The sequence below is a fragment of the Rhinopithecus roxellana genome, chromosome 4 (genome assembly GCF_007565055.1).
Source record: "Rhinopithecus roxellana isolate Shanxi Qingling chromosome 4, ASM756505v1, whole genome shotgun sequence".
Taxonomy (NCBI): domain Eukaryota; kingdom Metazoa; phylum Chordata; class Mammalia; order Primates; family Cercopithecidae; genus Rhinopithecus; species Rhinopithecus roxellana.
Window position 1 is genome coordinate 81,758,196 of NC_044552.1, and position 15,171 is coordinate 81,773,366.

The 15,171-nt window shown below is 35.2% G+C and overlaps 1 protein-coding gene across 2 annotated transcripts in view; it reads right to left on the bottom strand.

Moving 5' to 3' along the window:
- LMBRD1 (LMBR1 domain containing 1) overlaps nucleotides 1-15,171 on the bottom strand; it is a 130,819-nt gene that overhangs the window by 64,303 nt on the left and 51,345 nt on the right. For both annotated transcript variants that reach the window (XM_030928612.1, XM_030928613.1), the window contains exons 6-7: nucleotides 10,741-10,829; nucleotides 6,773-6,846 (exon numbers count right to left, since the gene is read on the bottom strand). In XM_030928612.1, coding sequence (XP_030784472.1) covers nucleotides 6,773-6,846; nucleotides 10,741-10,829 — 163 coding nt within the window. The remainder of the gene's footprint in view (nucleotides 1-6,772; nucleotides 6,847-10,740; nucleotides 10,830-15,171) is intronic.

Sequence of the window (15,171 nt, forward strand, 5' to 3'; positions counted from 1 at the left end):
TATAAGACCATTCTTTTTTACTTTCAGTACAGTAGTCAATAATTTACATAAGAAAACATCTGATATTTTATTGTAAAACAGGCTTGGTGTTAGATAATTCTGTGCAACTATAGGCTAATGTAAGTGTTCTGAGCATGTTTAAGATAGGCTAAACTAAGATACTGTGTTCAGACAGGCTAAACTAAGCTATGATGTTCATTAGTTTAGGTGTATTAAATGCATTTTCACACTTACAATATTTTCAACTTATGATGGATTTAACAGAATCTAACCCCACTTAAGTCAAAAAGCATCTGTGTCATATAGTAAAACATGAACATCAATAACCAATTCAAAAAGTGATTTAGAATTCTCACACTCCAAATATAAAGTTTTAGGAATGCCTTTCATTTCATATTTTCCTTGTTATGAATGCAGATAAATCCAAGAAATCTCACTCACAAAATATAAAACAAAGATTATAAATGATTCAGAAAAAATTGTCAGATTTTTCCTTATAGTGACACATAAAGTAATGGTGCACCTTACAATCGGTGGCATATATTCAGTGAAATGTGCTATCACATAGGCTGAGAAATTTGACTTTTAAAGGGAATTTCTTTCTCAAAATATTATTGAGAACCACTGCTATGGTTCATAAGGTGTTGTAACATGAACTGAATGTTTGTTTTCTCCTAAAATTCGTATGTTGAAATCTAATCCCCAGTGTGGTATTTGTAGGTGGAGTTTTCGAGAGGTAATTGAGTCATGAGGGTGGATCCCTTATAAATAAGATTAATGCCCTTATAAGAAGGGTCACAATAGAGCTTGCTTCCTTTCTCTCCCTGCTCTTTATCATATGAGTGTAGAATGAGAAGACAACCAACTGCAAATCAAGGAAGAGGGCCCTCACCAGACACCAGACAACTTGATGTTGTACTTCCCAGTCTCTAGAACCATGAGAAATAAAAGTCTGTTGTTTGAGTCACCCAGTCTATGGTACATCTGTTGTACTGACCTGAACTAAGACATGGAGGCAAACCAACATTTGATGGGTATAAGAAGAAAGTATTAAATGTTTTATTTCTATATTTGAATCTTTATCACTTTAATTTTCTTTAACCTATCAGTTTGTATTTTACATTAAATGTACATAAGTTAGTATAATAATATGTAAATATGCATTTATAATCATAAATATCCTGGTGGACATATTTAAAGTTTTACGGACAAAGGTATATAGTGAACAATTTAGCAGTCACTGCTTCTATAGGCACTTCACTAGTCTATACGATACATTTTGCTGAAGACATCATTATTCAACATTTCCCCACTTGGTGGCACCAAAAAATTAGAATATCTACATATATATCCATGCCTACAAGTTTTACTTTAAATTTAATAAGTATCAATTCCCTTTCAATGTAAGCTTAAAATAACAGGCAAACTAATATGCTGTTTGACCTTCTTCTCCTAAAGCTCACTGCCCAATTATTTGGCATTCATTAACACAGGGTACAGTAGTCAGAATCAGTAAAATTTAAATAATCAAGTAGTTTCAAAAATAAACAATAATACATAACTAAGAAATTCACATTTGACTGACACATAAAATTAAAAAACTTCTCTAACCTCAATACAAAAAAAAATTCAGTTACAAATTCTGTAAGAAACATGATTTTTACATTTCATATATGTAGGGTCAAAGTACTCAAGTATTAATTTCCCACTCTGGGTACTTAATAATTAAGATTAAACGTGTTCTACTCCTCATGAATATTTTCTATACCCTCTTTTAAGCTGCCACAAGAAAAGCCCAGTTCTCAAGCTTTTCCAAGGTAAGTTAGGAGAAAACTTTGTATCCCAACTACAAGCAAATATGATAATTATACTATTTAACCACCTATCTACAATAAAACCACATATCTATAAATTGTTGTTTTTCACTGAACTTTTACTAAAATTCCAGTAAGTATTATTGGCTCCTTTTTACAGATGGTGAAGCTTGGGATCAGGTAATAGATTTTAAACAAACTCACACCCATGACTGGAGCTCAGCTATACACACCATGATGCAGCTCTTGAACAGGGCATCATCTACCTTCCTCTTCCCCTCCCTCTATATATCACAGGTATTAAAACTGGTCAAATCACGGCTTGGTAGCAAAACCTGAGCTTTGAGTACTTGTAGTGCTATTCAAAAGATATTATCTCTCTATCCACACTCCCCCAACCCCAACTAACCACCATTCAATTATGAATGCCTTTTCACTTACCTTTGAATAAGGAACATTCTCGCTGATCATAATACAACTGCTTTTTGCATTTGGTTTATTTTCAGTGAGAGAGGTGGGAACTATAGTTTGAACCATATGAAACTGTGAATATTCAACTGTTTAAGCTAATAGTGACTATTTATTAAGTGGCCAGTAGATTCCAAGACTTGGTGGATTATTTAATTAAATCCTCACTACTTTATTACTTAAACATTATACCACTATAAAGATGAAGAAATTTAGATGGGTCAGGAGACCCATGGACTTGAGATCCACATTTCAGCCCCTCCACATCAATTATTTTAATTTTACTGTTTACGCTGCTTAAAGAAAACAAATAACTGCTAGGAAGTTGGATCTTAGCAGGCTGTTACACTGGAATCACTCCCTTGGCCTTAGGCCTTAAGTGGCCCCTCTCTACCTATTTAGCAAACTCTTTTATGTGTTCCTGGCTCCCACCCTCAATCCCATCATTATAAGGTCCTCTGGTTGTTTTATCAATATCCTTCAGCCCAGCCCTTTATACAGTAAAGTATCACATAATGTCATCAATGGATTCTTGGAAACTGTGACTTTAAGTGAAATGATGTATAACAAACCAATTTTTTTTTTTTTTTTTTTTTTTTTTGTGAGACGGAGTCTCGCTCTTGTCACCCAGGCTGGAGTGAAATGGCACAATCTCGGCTCACTCTAACCTCTGCCTTCCGAGTTCAAGCTATTCTCCTGCCTCAGTCTCCCGAGTAGCTGGGATTACAGGAGCCCACCACTAAGCATGGCTAATTTTTGTCTTTTTAGTAGAGATGGGGTTTCACCATATTAGCCAGGCTGGTCTCAAACTCCTGACCTCAGGTGACCCACCCAACTCAGCCTCCCAAAGTGCTGGAATTACAGGCATGAGTCACTGTGCCTGGCAACAAAACCAATTTTACTACAGACTAATTGATGTAAACAAGCGCTAACTTCCTATGGCATATTTCTGGTCACAAGAACATCATCAAACTTCTAAATAAAGATTCAAAGCACTTCTAATATTAAATACTGAAATAAATGTAAGCTCTACATACATTTAGGAAAGATCAATAAAAACAAAATACTCGGCCGAGACAGGCAGATCACGAGGTCAGGAGATCGAGACCATCCTGGCTAACCCGGTGAAACCCCGTCTCTACTAAAAAATACAAAAAACTAGCCGGGCGAGGTGGCGGGCACCTGTAGTCCCAGCTACTAGGGAGGCTGAGGCAGGAGAATGGCGTAAACCCGGGAGGCGGAGCTTGCAGTGAGCTGAGATCCGGCCACTGCACTCCAGCCTGGGCGACAGAGCGAGACACCGTCTCAAAAAAATAACAAAAGAAAAAAAAAAATACTCAACTTGGTGAATCAGTGAGTGACGATGGTTGTGGTCATAGTGGGTTAAATTAAGGAATAAATGTTTGCAAAGTGAAAATTATAAAGAGCACCTCCTACCACCACACAGTTCAAAAACAAAAACAAACAACAATGTTGGGCTAGCTGAACGTTTTTGTATTACAATTATTGTTATGCACTTGTATGTAGTATACTTTATGAATTTTTCTTATACAATAATTTGCATTCATTTATTCATTCATTTTCCAACCCACTTATTCTTAGTTCAGGGTCACGGGTGGCTGGAGCCTATCCCACCAGTTCAGGTTGCGAGGCAGGAACCAACACTGGACAGGATGCCATTCCAACTATAGGGTGCACTCACACATACCTACACTAATTCTTACTGGCACAATTTCAGACATACCAATTCACCTAATGTGCACATCTTAGAAATGTGGGAGGAAACCAGAGTACCCAGAGAAAACCCATGCAGACATGGAAACAACGTGCAAACTCCACACGGTGGCCCTAGCCAGAAACTGATCTTTTTTCACGTCAACATTATAAGAAAACAACATGAAAAAAAAATGTTATTGAGGACCTGCTGTATTCTAGAAAAGTGAAGCTTTTTTAAGGATAGCTTAACTAATTCAGTATGAATATTATGTTGGTTCAATTGATTTAAATAATTTTCAAAGTTTCCAGTTAAATATAAAATAGTTTAAAATATTTCTTTCCAATAATATCATTCCTACAAAGAAGCTCTCTTTGAAATAATTTTAATAACAACTGACTTTCTCCACTCCCACTTGCTACCCCCATAGCTTATTTAATTCAGAACCACCAGAGTAGTACTGTTAAAATGTTTGTCAGAGCCCATGACTTTTCCATTTAAAAACTTACAGTGGCTTCCAATCTCAATCAGTATAAAATTCAAAACCCTAACTGTGGACTATAAAGTTCACATGACATGGCCTCTTGTTACCTCTCAATGAAACTTTTACTACTCCCCCTTGTCAACTGAATTCCAACCACAATAGCTTTGCCTCCTTGCTAGTATCTGAATATAACATGTACATGCCCACCTCAGAATCTTCACCCTTACTCTTCTGTCATGACTTACTTTCACTTCATTCAGGTCTCTGTTCAGATGTTAGAAACTATTCCTGATCTTTACAGTAGTCTCAGCCTCTACTACTGTCTATCTCCTTATGCTGCCTTATTTTTCCTCATAGTATCTACCAACTGACCACTGGGAGACATGTCTCCGTGCATCTTTCATTTCTGCATATTTTGCAAGCCAGGAGCTAACTGACATCCCCACCCAACCCACCACTTTTTTTTTTTTTCTGTACTATCTTTTCAAAGATCTTTGTATAGCAAATATCTTGGTAGATACACAAAATATCTTTTCCTGCAGCAAGGGACAGGCATGCTTACCATCCATTATAAAAGATTCAGCTTCCCTAAGCTCAGGGCTCCTCTTCTACAACCCACTCAATTATGTGCAGGTCTCATCTAGTTCTCTCCCAATTGCCCCAGGGGAACTGGGACTCGGGAAACCAATACAAAAAAAAGTTGATCCTATGGCTACTGCTATTGCTGTGAGTAGAAGTCTTACATCTTCAGTTGCCATTCATAAAACTGGCAGGTTACAAGTAGGGTAAATATCGTAGGCCCTTCATAGTTCTTGACATTGACATTACATATTGAATTTCTCTCTATTTTTTTTCTCCTGACTAATGTTTCATTGATTGCTATATCCTCATTTCTCTATAGGTTTCAAAGCACTTTTACAAATAGTATCATCTGACCTTCAAAAATCCCTGTGGAACATTTTCTATTTCAATTTAATAGGGAAGACACTGATCCAGAAAGGTTAAAGGACAAACCCAAGATTAGCACAACAGATCAGTCACAGAATAATAGCAATTAGAATCCAGGTCTAATTCCTAATTTGTTATTAACTTGTGACTACTTCTTAAAAGACAACTACTATACTGTACATTCTGTGAGACAGAAGAATAATCACCCACTGATACTAGATGGCAAATTCCTTACGTGGTATCACATAAAAACACAAAAATGTCAATGAATAATAAAACTGAGTACCCAAATAAGCACCTGTAAGACACTGAAATGTATGTCTTTTGGGGTTCTTTTATTATACATTACGGCAGGTGAATGATCATGCGACAAAACTAGATTCTACTCTTACAGTAATAGCCACTTCCTTTGTGTCTAAAGGAAGACATCTTAAGAAAATACCCAAAAAAAGTTTCCTTTGTAACCAGAATTTTCATCTTTGCAAGAATTAAGAGTGCTTCCACATAAACTTCATTAATCTGAAAGGTTCCAGATAATATTAATGCTGCTTATACAACTCTCAAGATAAGTAATAAAGAAGCATTTATTACTAGCTTTTTATCTATAATGTGAGCAAAAGACTCAAAGAGAAGTCTGTATACAACTTGTCAGTCATTTATAATTCACACCTTACCACTTCCAGGAAGACTGAAGGGAAAAAAAGTCTGAGAGCAGCATAAGAAGAGATTTCATATACAAGAGAAGTGTCAAGTTATATAAGATACCTGATTTTAAAAGCCCTATATTCCCAAGTAGAGTAAATCTGCAAAATCACTAATAGATATGGTCTATGGTTCAGAGTTCTAATATGCTTATAAATCCATTAATATGCTTATAAATCTATATGCATCTATAAGCATATAGATTTATAAGCATGCTTATAAATCTATATGCATCTATAAGCATATAGATTTATAAGCATGCTTATAAATCTATTAATATGCTTATATTATATATGTTTATATTAGAAATGTATTAATATGCTAATTAATAGGCATATAGATTTATAAGCATATCAGATATTATAAATCTATAATATAGATGTATAAGCATAGATTATTATAACAGTATATAATCACCTTCAAGGTTCGTAAGCTATAAAACTTGATTATTACATTGCACAAATACAGCTAAAATGATGACGACTAAGTAGTTAAAATTTTACCCTTAAGTAAAGAAAACTGAAGAAAAGTTGAAAAAGAATCAAAATATTATAAAGGAAAACAATAAAGTTTAATAAATTACTAAGGTAAAAAAATTGTTTTATAAGGCAATTTTAACTCAATTATTCCCATTTCACTTACTGTGTAAGTTATAGCTGCCAACATTCCGATCAAGGTCAGAGAACTGATAGAAAATGACAACGCAGCTAAACCATCTGTGAAGAAAGAAAAACTGTTAAAAATGTACATATACACTACTCAAATACTTATATTTGGCAAATTACATAGAAAGTTGAGCTGCTTACACATTTTGAAGAAATAAAAACCACCATGTATTACCGTATTCTTGAAGTGCTAACTCCAAGTGGAGAAAAGAGTTTCTGAAGGACTCTTTAAAAACTGATTTGTGAAAAATCTTTCAGACTAGCTGAGATTTTCTTTCCTTCACCTCTTAAAATTAAGAGGAAAATTATTGGCTAATTATTGGGCCCAAAAAGAGATCAGTAAAATACCAGATGCTCAAAAGGTGATTAAAAAGATCACATGGCCTTTCTTAATGGCAGACCCTGAGAAATAACATTTCATAGGAAAGCTACTGACCTTGACTCTTTCTCCCTTCTCCCCTCACTCAGTCTTGAGACTTCTAGTTTCTTTGTTCTTAATTTTCAAATCAGTTCTTAATAGACAGTCAAAAACTAAAATCTTAATTAAAGAGTTTATTTCACTTTTTAACTTGAAAGGACAAGCTTGCCCACTTGGCAGAAAAATAAAAGCAAACACAACTAGAAAATAGATTCAAAAATACACACACACACACACACACACACACACACACACACACACACACAAAATACTATGCTAATTAGTTGGATTTAGGAAATTATCTAAAGGAAGGTCAAAGAGTGAGGGGCAGGAATGACACTTCCACATAAATATATCAAATTATGTAATAAAATACTATGCAAATTTGAATATTCTTAGGTAGGAGCAATACTTTTTCCAGTTTTAATACAGGTCCTATTAGGCCTGTATTGATCGAGTTTAAATGCAAGTCCTGTGGAACCAAATACAAAGTTTCGATTAATTTAATGTATTAACACTAATCTTTTATGAGTACTAATAAAATTATAATGATCTATCATCTTAAAACTCATGTCTCAGTTTTGTATAACACATAAAGAGAGCATATTATTAACAAATTCACAATCACGCAAGGCAAATTTTTAAGCCTTAATTTTTTAAAATGACTTTTTATCAAATCAAAGACATTTTGATGCTGTTACTTTATTGATCATACCAGAAGTATCAACAGAACGTGTTCATAAAGCTAGGAGGGGTCTGACATCTGGCTGATAATAATTTTAAGGTACTATCACTTGTAAAACATATCTCCCAAACAGAGATGTAAAAATCTGAAAAATTATGTGCCTTAGAAATGATAAAATAGACATGCTGACATATTTGGCCAATCAAAATGTTAATATTACTAATAGTCAAAATCATCTGAACCAAATAACTCAAAATTGATCATTACTAATTATTCCCATTTGGGTAAAAGATGAATAAAAACATGTGCTGAAGATACTTGAAGATGCATTATCTTTATATGTTAGGGGGTCTTTGATCTGGGCATATACATTTTTATGATATAATAAATCCTATTGTAAACAAGTTGTAGTATAGTCACAAAATGCATTACTCTGCTGCAATAAAAAGGAACTACTAATACAAATGAATTTTAAAACATTATTTCATGAAAAATGCCAGGCATACACAAAAAAGAATCATTAATAAATGGAATCAGAATTCCACTTACAATATTCAAAAAAAGCAAAACTAATATAACTAATATATAGTGGCAGAAATTGTAACAATGGTGCCTCTCCTGGGGGATGATATTAACTGAACGACATACTGCAAAAAAATTGCTGGAGTGATGGATGTGTTCTGTACCTTGACTGCAATCGGTTACAATGACTATATACATGTATCATGAGATCTATGCATTTTACTACATATAAAGCATTTTCTTAAAAAAGGTTATATAGGCCAGGTGCAGTGACTCATGTCTGTAATCCCAGAACTTTGGGAGGCCAAGGTGGGCGGATTACAAGGTCAGGAGTTCGAGACAAGCCTGGCCAATATGGTGAAACCCCATCTCTACTAAAAATACAAAAATTAGCTGAGCATGGTGGCGGCTACTCAGGAGGCTGAGGCAGAAGAATCACTTGAAACAGCAGAGGTTGTAGTGAGCCAAGATCACGCCACTGCACTCTAGCCTGGGTGACAGAGCAAGACTCCATCTCAATCAATCAATCCAATCAATCAATCAATCAATCAATCAATAAAAAGGTTTATACCCTTGATGCCTGAAAAATGCAATGCAAGGAGGCGGGATGAGAGACAAAAGGACTGAAAATTAAGAATAGTTGCGTAACTGTTTTGGACTTACATAGCTGATCTAGAGTGATAAGTAACATGTATACTAGAATATGGTGTTTAACATTGGAGACAAAAAAAATAAATAAAGACTAAAGAGAATGGAATTACAAAAAAACAGAATAATGCTACCTATCTAATCACCAATTCAAGTTATACTAATACTCAAAGTATAACTTATGAAATAACGTTTAGGGTAGAAGAGTAGTTACTCAAGATATCTAAAGGAGTTAACTCCAAGAAAAGAAGCTATTAATTTATCAGCGATAGAATCAAGGTACATAAATCTGACGATTCAGTATTAGTAGATGCCAGGCCTGCTACCCTTATTCTTGCTAGTATCAGTAAGATATTAATGAATCACAATTTACAACATGAGATCTTAAGTGGAAATCAAGAAAATTAAGAACTCATACAGCAGACTGCAAGACTTAATTTAATCATTGTTTAGTATTGTACCTGGGTAAAAAGAAAGAAGTACTGATCAAAGAATGTACAGTACCTATTAGAATAGTCAAAAAAGCAATTTTTCTGCATAATATTTATAGAATAAGTACACTAGGTATCTTTGAAAATAAGGTTACTATGTTCAAATGCACAAGGAATTTTTAATATGATACACAGTATTTTAACATCACTTTCTAACGCCAAAGTTATTTTTTCAATGATTAAGCAACTTTCTTAATCTAACCCATGAGCCTTTTTTTTTCTGTAAAAACCTAGGTCACACAGAGTAAGTTAAGGAAAACTTCTAGAAAAGCCATGCCAAAATATTTTGATGAGGTAAATTTATAAAACAGTATTTAATTCATACAAAACCTCTGTAAATTATATTTTATATAAAAGATGATTTAATCTCAAACAAAAACATAAAGGTTCTCTCTTACTAATTAAAAATTAAAAATAAAACCCAATATACCCAGTATATTTCTTTAACATATTATTTTATATTATCCTAAGTGAATTAGAAATTATAAGAGCCTCACTGCTAAAATACTTTGAAGAAAAGATTAAATTTTCTTTCAACATGGTAATTTTATGAAGAGGTCAAGAAAATAGCTACGTAATAGCTAGAAGGCTAAAAGCAAACCTTAAGAACGCAATACTTCTACTTTGTCGAAGAGGTCAAGAAAATAGCTACGTAATAGCTAGAAGGCTAAAAGCAAACCTTAAGAACGCAATACTTCTAATTTGTCTAGCATTAGGTTCAAAACAACGAGTTAGAAAAGCGGTGGGGTTAAAATTTTTTTTTTTTTTTTTTTTTTTTTTTGAGACAAAGTCTCGCACTGCCTTGCTCAGTCTCCCAGGCTGGAATGCAATGGCGCAATCTCAGCTCACTGCAACCTCCACCTCCTGGGTTCAAGAGATTCTCCTGCCTCAGCCTCCCGAGCAGCTGGGATTACAGGCACCTGCCACTGCACCCAGCTAATTTTTGTATTTTTAGTAGAGACGGGGTTTGGCCACGTTGGCCAAGCTGGTCTCAGACTCCTAACCTTGTGATCCACCCCCAACCCCTCAGCCTCCCAAAGTGCTGGGATTACAGGCATGAGCCACCACACCCAGTTGGGGTTAAATTCTTAACAAAATACAAATAGACTGCTTCTCAAAAGTTCAAAGTATCAGGAAATATGAATTACTATGTTTTTTTAAAAAAAAAAAACGATACTTACGACTACTTCCAAGTTCTTCAAATAGGAACTTCACTTTTTCCCACTCTGTAGAATTTTTGTTATTGGGAACATTCAATGGAACAAAGGCACTACAAAAGACAAAATAATTGTTTTAATAGCTTTGAAGATAAAATGTTAAATTAGATAGTTTGAAACTCAAGTTATTTTTCTTCAAAACAATAAATAAAATCTGTACTATGCACAGAGGGGAGTGAAGAGTTAAATACCTATGCATTTACTTCATTACAAATTTGTTTTAATAGTTGCATTCAGTAAAATTTCCCTTGTAATCTCGTATGTTTTCTGCACTTAAAATACTTTATTATACTTTAATAAAGCTGGGAAAAAACAAAAAATAAATACATAATATTTTGAGAATGGACCATAGGTTTTAGATGATCAAAACAATCCACAAAAAAGGTTAAGGACATCTGTATTAAATCAGTAAAGCAGAATGTACATGTATGTAATTATTTAAGAAACAAAAGAAATACATTAGAATAAACAGTAAATGTCTCACTGTGGAATCAGAAGTGATTATTACTTTTTTATTAGTATTTTTCTATTAATATATCTTTCAAGATTCTATCCAACAGACACAATGAAAGTAGTTTCAAAACTATTTGTTTTTCAACCCACAGGTGAAGAGGAACTGTAGAAATAATAGAGATAGCTAGCATCCTAGGACCTGCTGTATGATCTCAGACTGGGAAAAGGTAGAATAAATAAATGTTCACTTTATTACCTAGCCCATATCAATAACAAGAAGATAATCAAGAGACTAAGGTAAAGAGCTGGGTATCCCTTAGGTTGTATATGGGTAGGAACAAACAGGACTAGGAAGTAAAAAAAAAAGAAAAAAAGAATCCCTATTTCCTGCTGCTACTGATAACTCTTGTTTTAAAAATGACTGGGCACAGCATGTCAGGAGGTTAAATTTCTAACAATCTGCATTGACTTCAGTTTACTATATTGTTATTAATCCTCGAGACTTATTTCTCCCCACTTTTAGAAAAAAAAAGGTGCTTACTCACAGGCATAGAGGAATAAATGCAGAAAGTTTATTATTTGTTGACCGAGGTATGAAATCAAACAAATGAGAGCAGAGGTGTGGAATCAAGAAATAAAATTATAACATTTTTGTATATTATACATCCATGACACAAATATAAACTAAGCAAGAAAAAACTACCTATATGATATTCCTTTATTTGAACAGAGTTTGTTCTGGATATCCCAGAAAGTATGTTCTGAACTTGTTAGTTGGGAATAACCAATCTGTGAGAGTGGGAAAACAAAAATTTCTATGTTGTACAAAATACCACCTATCGTACTATTAAAAAAGAAATATGTATTAGGATATCTAAAAATAGCATTCATACTCATAGGGCTCAATATGCAATATTCTAAAACTCAGTCTGTCAGTTTTACGTAATCAAAGATATTGTACGGAAAGAGAAGAAAATTAATTAATTCTTGCTCTTGATGACACACGTTCAACTCCTGAGCAGAATTATCTAGTAGTTCAAATATTCAAAAGAGAGTAACACCAGAGGGAACCTTATATAACCAAAAAAAAATTAAAAAGACTAAAAAGACTAACTGACCCACACTACTATCAGAATGACTTCAGGAAAATACTTCGAAAGCATCCATCAGAGAGTAACATTTGAGCACTTGGTATTTTAGGTACAAACGAACGCACAAATTCAAAGCAGGTTCCTAAATCACTTTACCACCAGGATTTTATAATCTAAAAAACAGACCTAAAATATTTTCACATAAACTAAGAAAACATCCATAAGTTGAACTCAAAATATGGCAAAGGCACTAATTAATCAACAGACTCTGGCCTTAATTCTGCAGGACATTGATGAACCAGGCTTTCCTTTTTCAATGGAACTGATGTAGGGTAAGAAGACCCAGAGGGCAGAGCAGCACCTGACTGGTATAAAAGCATGTCAACCTTTTAACCATCAGAAAGAATAAACCACTGTTCATTGGCCAAATAGCAGCCCCACAGACAAAGATCTATAAAGAAAAAGAAATGCCTACCAACAGATGAAAAGGTAACTGAAGTCAAATAAAGTTATAATACAGATATATCAGTTCTGAGGAAAGAGACAGCAGTTAAGATTATCAGGTATTTAGCATACTAAATGAAATGGTGATGACATTAAAGTAACCAAGAGTTAGTATACAATGGGATTTGTGTGGTAGAAAGGTTCACATACTTTTAAAATTTCAGCCCTTCTAGAAAAAAATAAATGTATACAGAGCACCTCAGCTTCCAAAAACACAAAGTATTAGATTAAGCCATTTATGCCTAGTGTTCCATTATTGGAATATTAAGCTTGTGGGAGTTATTTATATTTCACTGCTCAAGGTCATCACCAAAGTCTGATTTTTCACTAAAAAAATTTGCAACCTCTGGCATAAATGGGTTAAAATATAAACTAGAGTCTAGTAAGACAATACTTTTCCCTCATGCCCTTGAAAATAATAAAACTAAAAAACTGCTTAGTAAAAATATTTTCTACCCAATCTGATTCACTGAATTAGCTTAACACACATTATCTCTTCAGAAAGAGACAAAGAAAAAGCTAATGAATTTCAGTAGATATGAAATGGAAATGATGAATTCAGCAGAACTGAAAATAAGATGTTCACTTCTTACACTCCATCACCAAGTCAATTCATATTTATCTTCCAAATAGCTTATGTTTCTTCCTCTCTGTTCTCTTGGTAACCACTGTAGTTCCAAAGCTCACCTGAACTTATATAATGGCTACTTAACTGATCTTCCTACCTACTATTTACATACCACTTTTCCAACCCAACACCCAAAATCCTCTTGCAATACATCCTCCACAGTGCTGTAACTTTTTTTTTTTTTTTTTTTTTTTTTTTTTTTTTTGAGACGGAGTGTCACTCTGTTGCCAGGATGGAGTGCAGTGGCTCAATCTCAGCTCACTGCAACCTCCGCCTCCCAGGTTCAAGCTGTTCTCCTGCCTTAGCCTCCCAAGTAGCTAGGATTACAGGTGCACACCACTATGCCCAGCTAATTTTTGTACTTTTAGTAGAATTCACTATGTTGGCCAGCATGGTCTTGATCTCTTGACCTCGTGATCCACCTGCCTCGACCTCCCAAAGTGCGGGAATTACGGGCAGGAGTCACCACGCGCGGCCCACAGTGCTGTAACTCTTAAAGTCATATATATTTATTTTCATGCATTCATGCACACAAATATATATACATCTTCACTGCCTTTCAATTACTCAGTAGGATAAAATTAAAAATTTCTTAAATATGGCATGTAAGACCCAGAGTCTACTTACCTGGCTAATGTCATACCCTGTCACTTGCCCACAGGAACACTTGAAACATCACATTACCCTTCTTTTTTTGAGGGGAGGGGAAATCTAAATTCACATCATACTTTTTATGTCATTCTTCAAACACTCCATGCTAACCTCAGCCTCCCAGTTAATATATTTTATAGACTGAATTGTGTTCCCTAAAAATTCATATGTTGCTGGCTCTCTGCTCCTCCATTCTATAGAGAGCCTCATCTTTGCAGCAGCACCAGCCACATCACTGAGACATCATGGTGGAAATGAAGGGCAGAGTAAATGGATTTGGTCATAGTGGTGCCTGGTCACCAGAGCTCCTTTTAACCCTGGCAAAGGGAATATTGTTGCCATCATTGACCCCTCAGTGACCTTAACTATATGGCCTAAATGTTCCAACATGACTCCACCCATGGCAAGTTGTAGGGCACTGTCAAGGCTGAGAACTGGAAGCTTGTCATTAATGGAAATCCCATCACCCTCTTCTTACAGGTGCAAGATTTCACCAAAATTAAATGGGGTGATTTGGGCGCTGATAATGTTGTGAAGTCTACCAACATCTTTACTACCATGAAGGAGGCTGAGATTCTCTTAGAGCAGGGAGCCAAAAGGATCCTCATCTCTGCCCCTTCTGCTGATACCCCCATGTGATGGGCCTGAACCATGAGAAGTACAAAAATGGCATTAAGATGGTCAGCAATGCCTCCCGCACTATCAACTGCTTCATCACCCTGGACAACTGTGGCATCATGGAGGGACTAATGACCACAGTTCAAGCCATCACTGGCACTCAGAAGACCATGAATGGCCCCTTTGGGAAACTGTGGTGTGACAGCTGTGGGGCTCTCCGGAACATCATCCCTGCCTCTACCTGTGTTGCCAAGGCTGTGGGCAAGGTCATCCCTGAGCTACAGGAAGCTTACTGGCATAACTTTCCATGTCCCCACTGCCAATGTGTTGGTTGTGGACCTGATGTGCCATCTGGAGAAACTTGTCAAATATGATGACATAAAGAAGATAGTAAAGCAGGCATTGGAGGGTCCCCTCAAAGGCATCCTCGACTACCCTGAGCAACAGGTT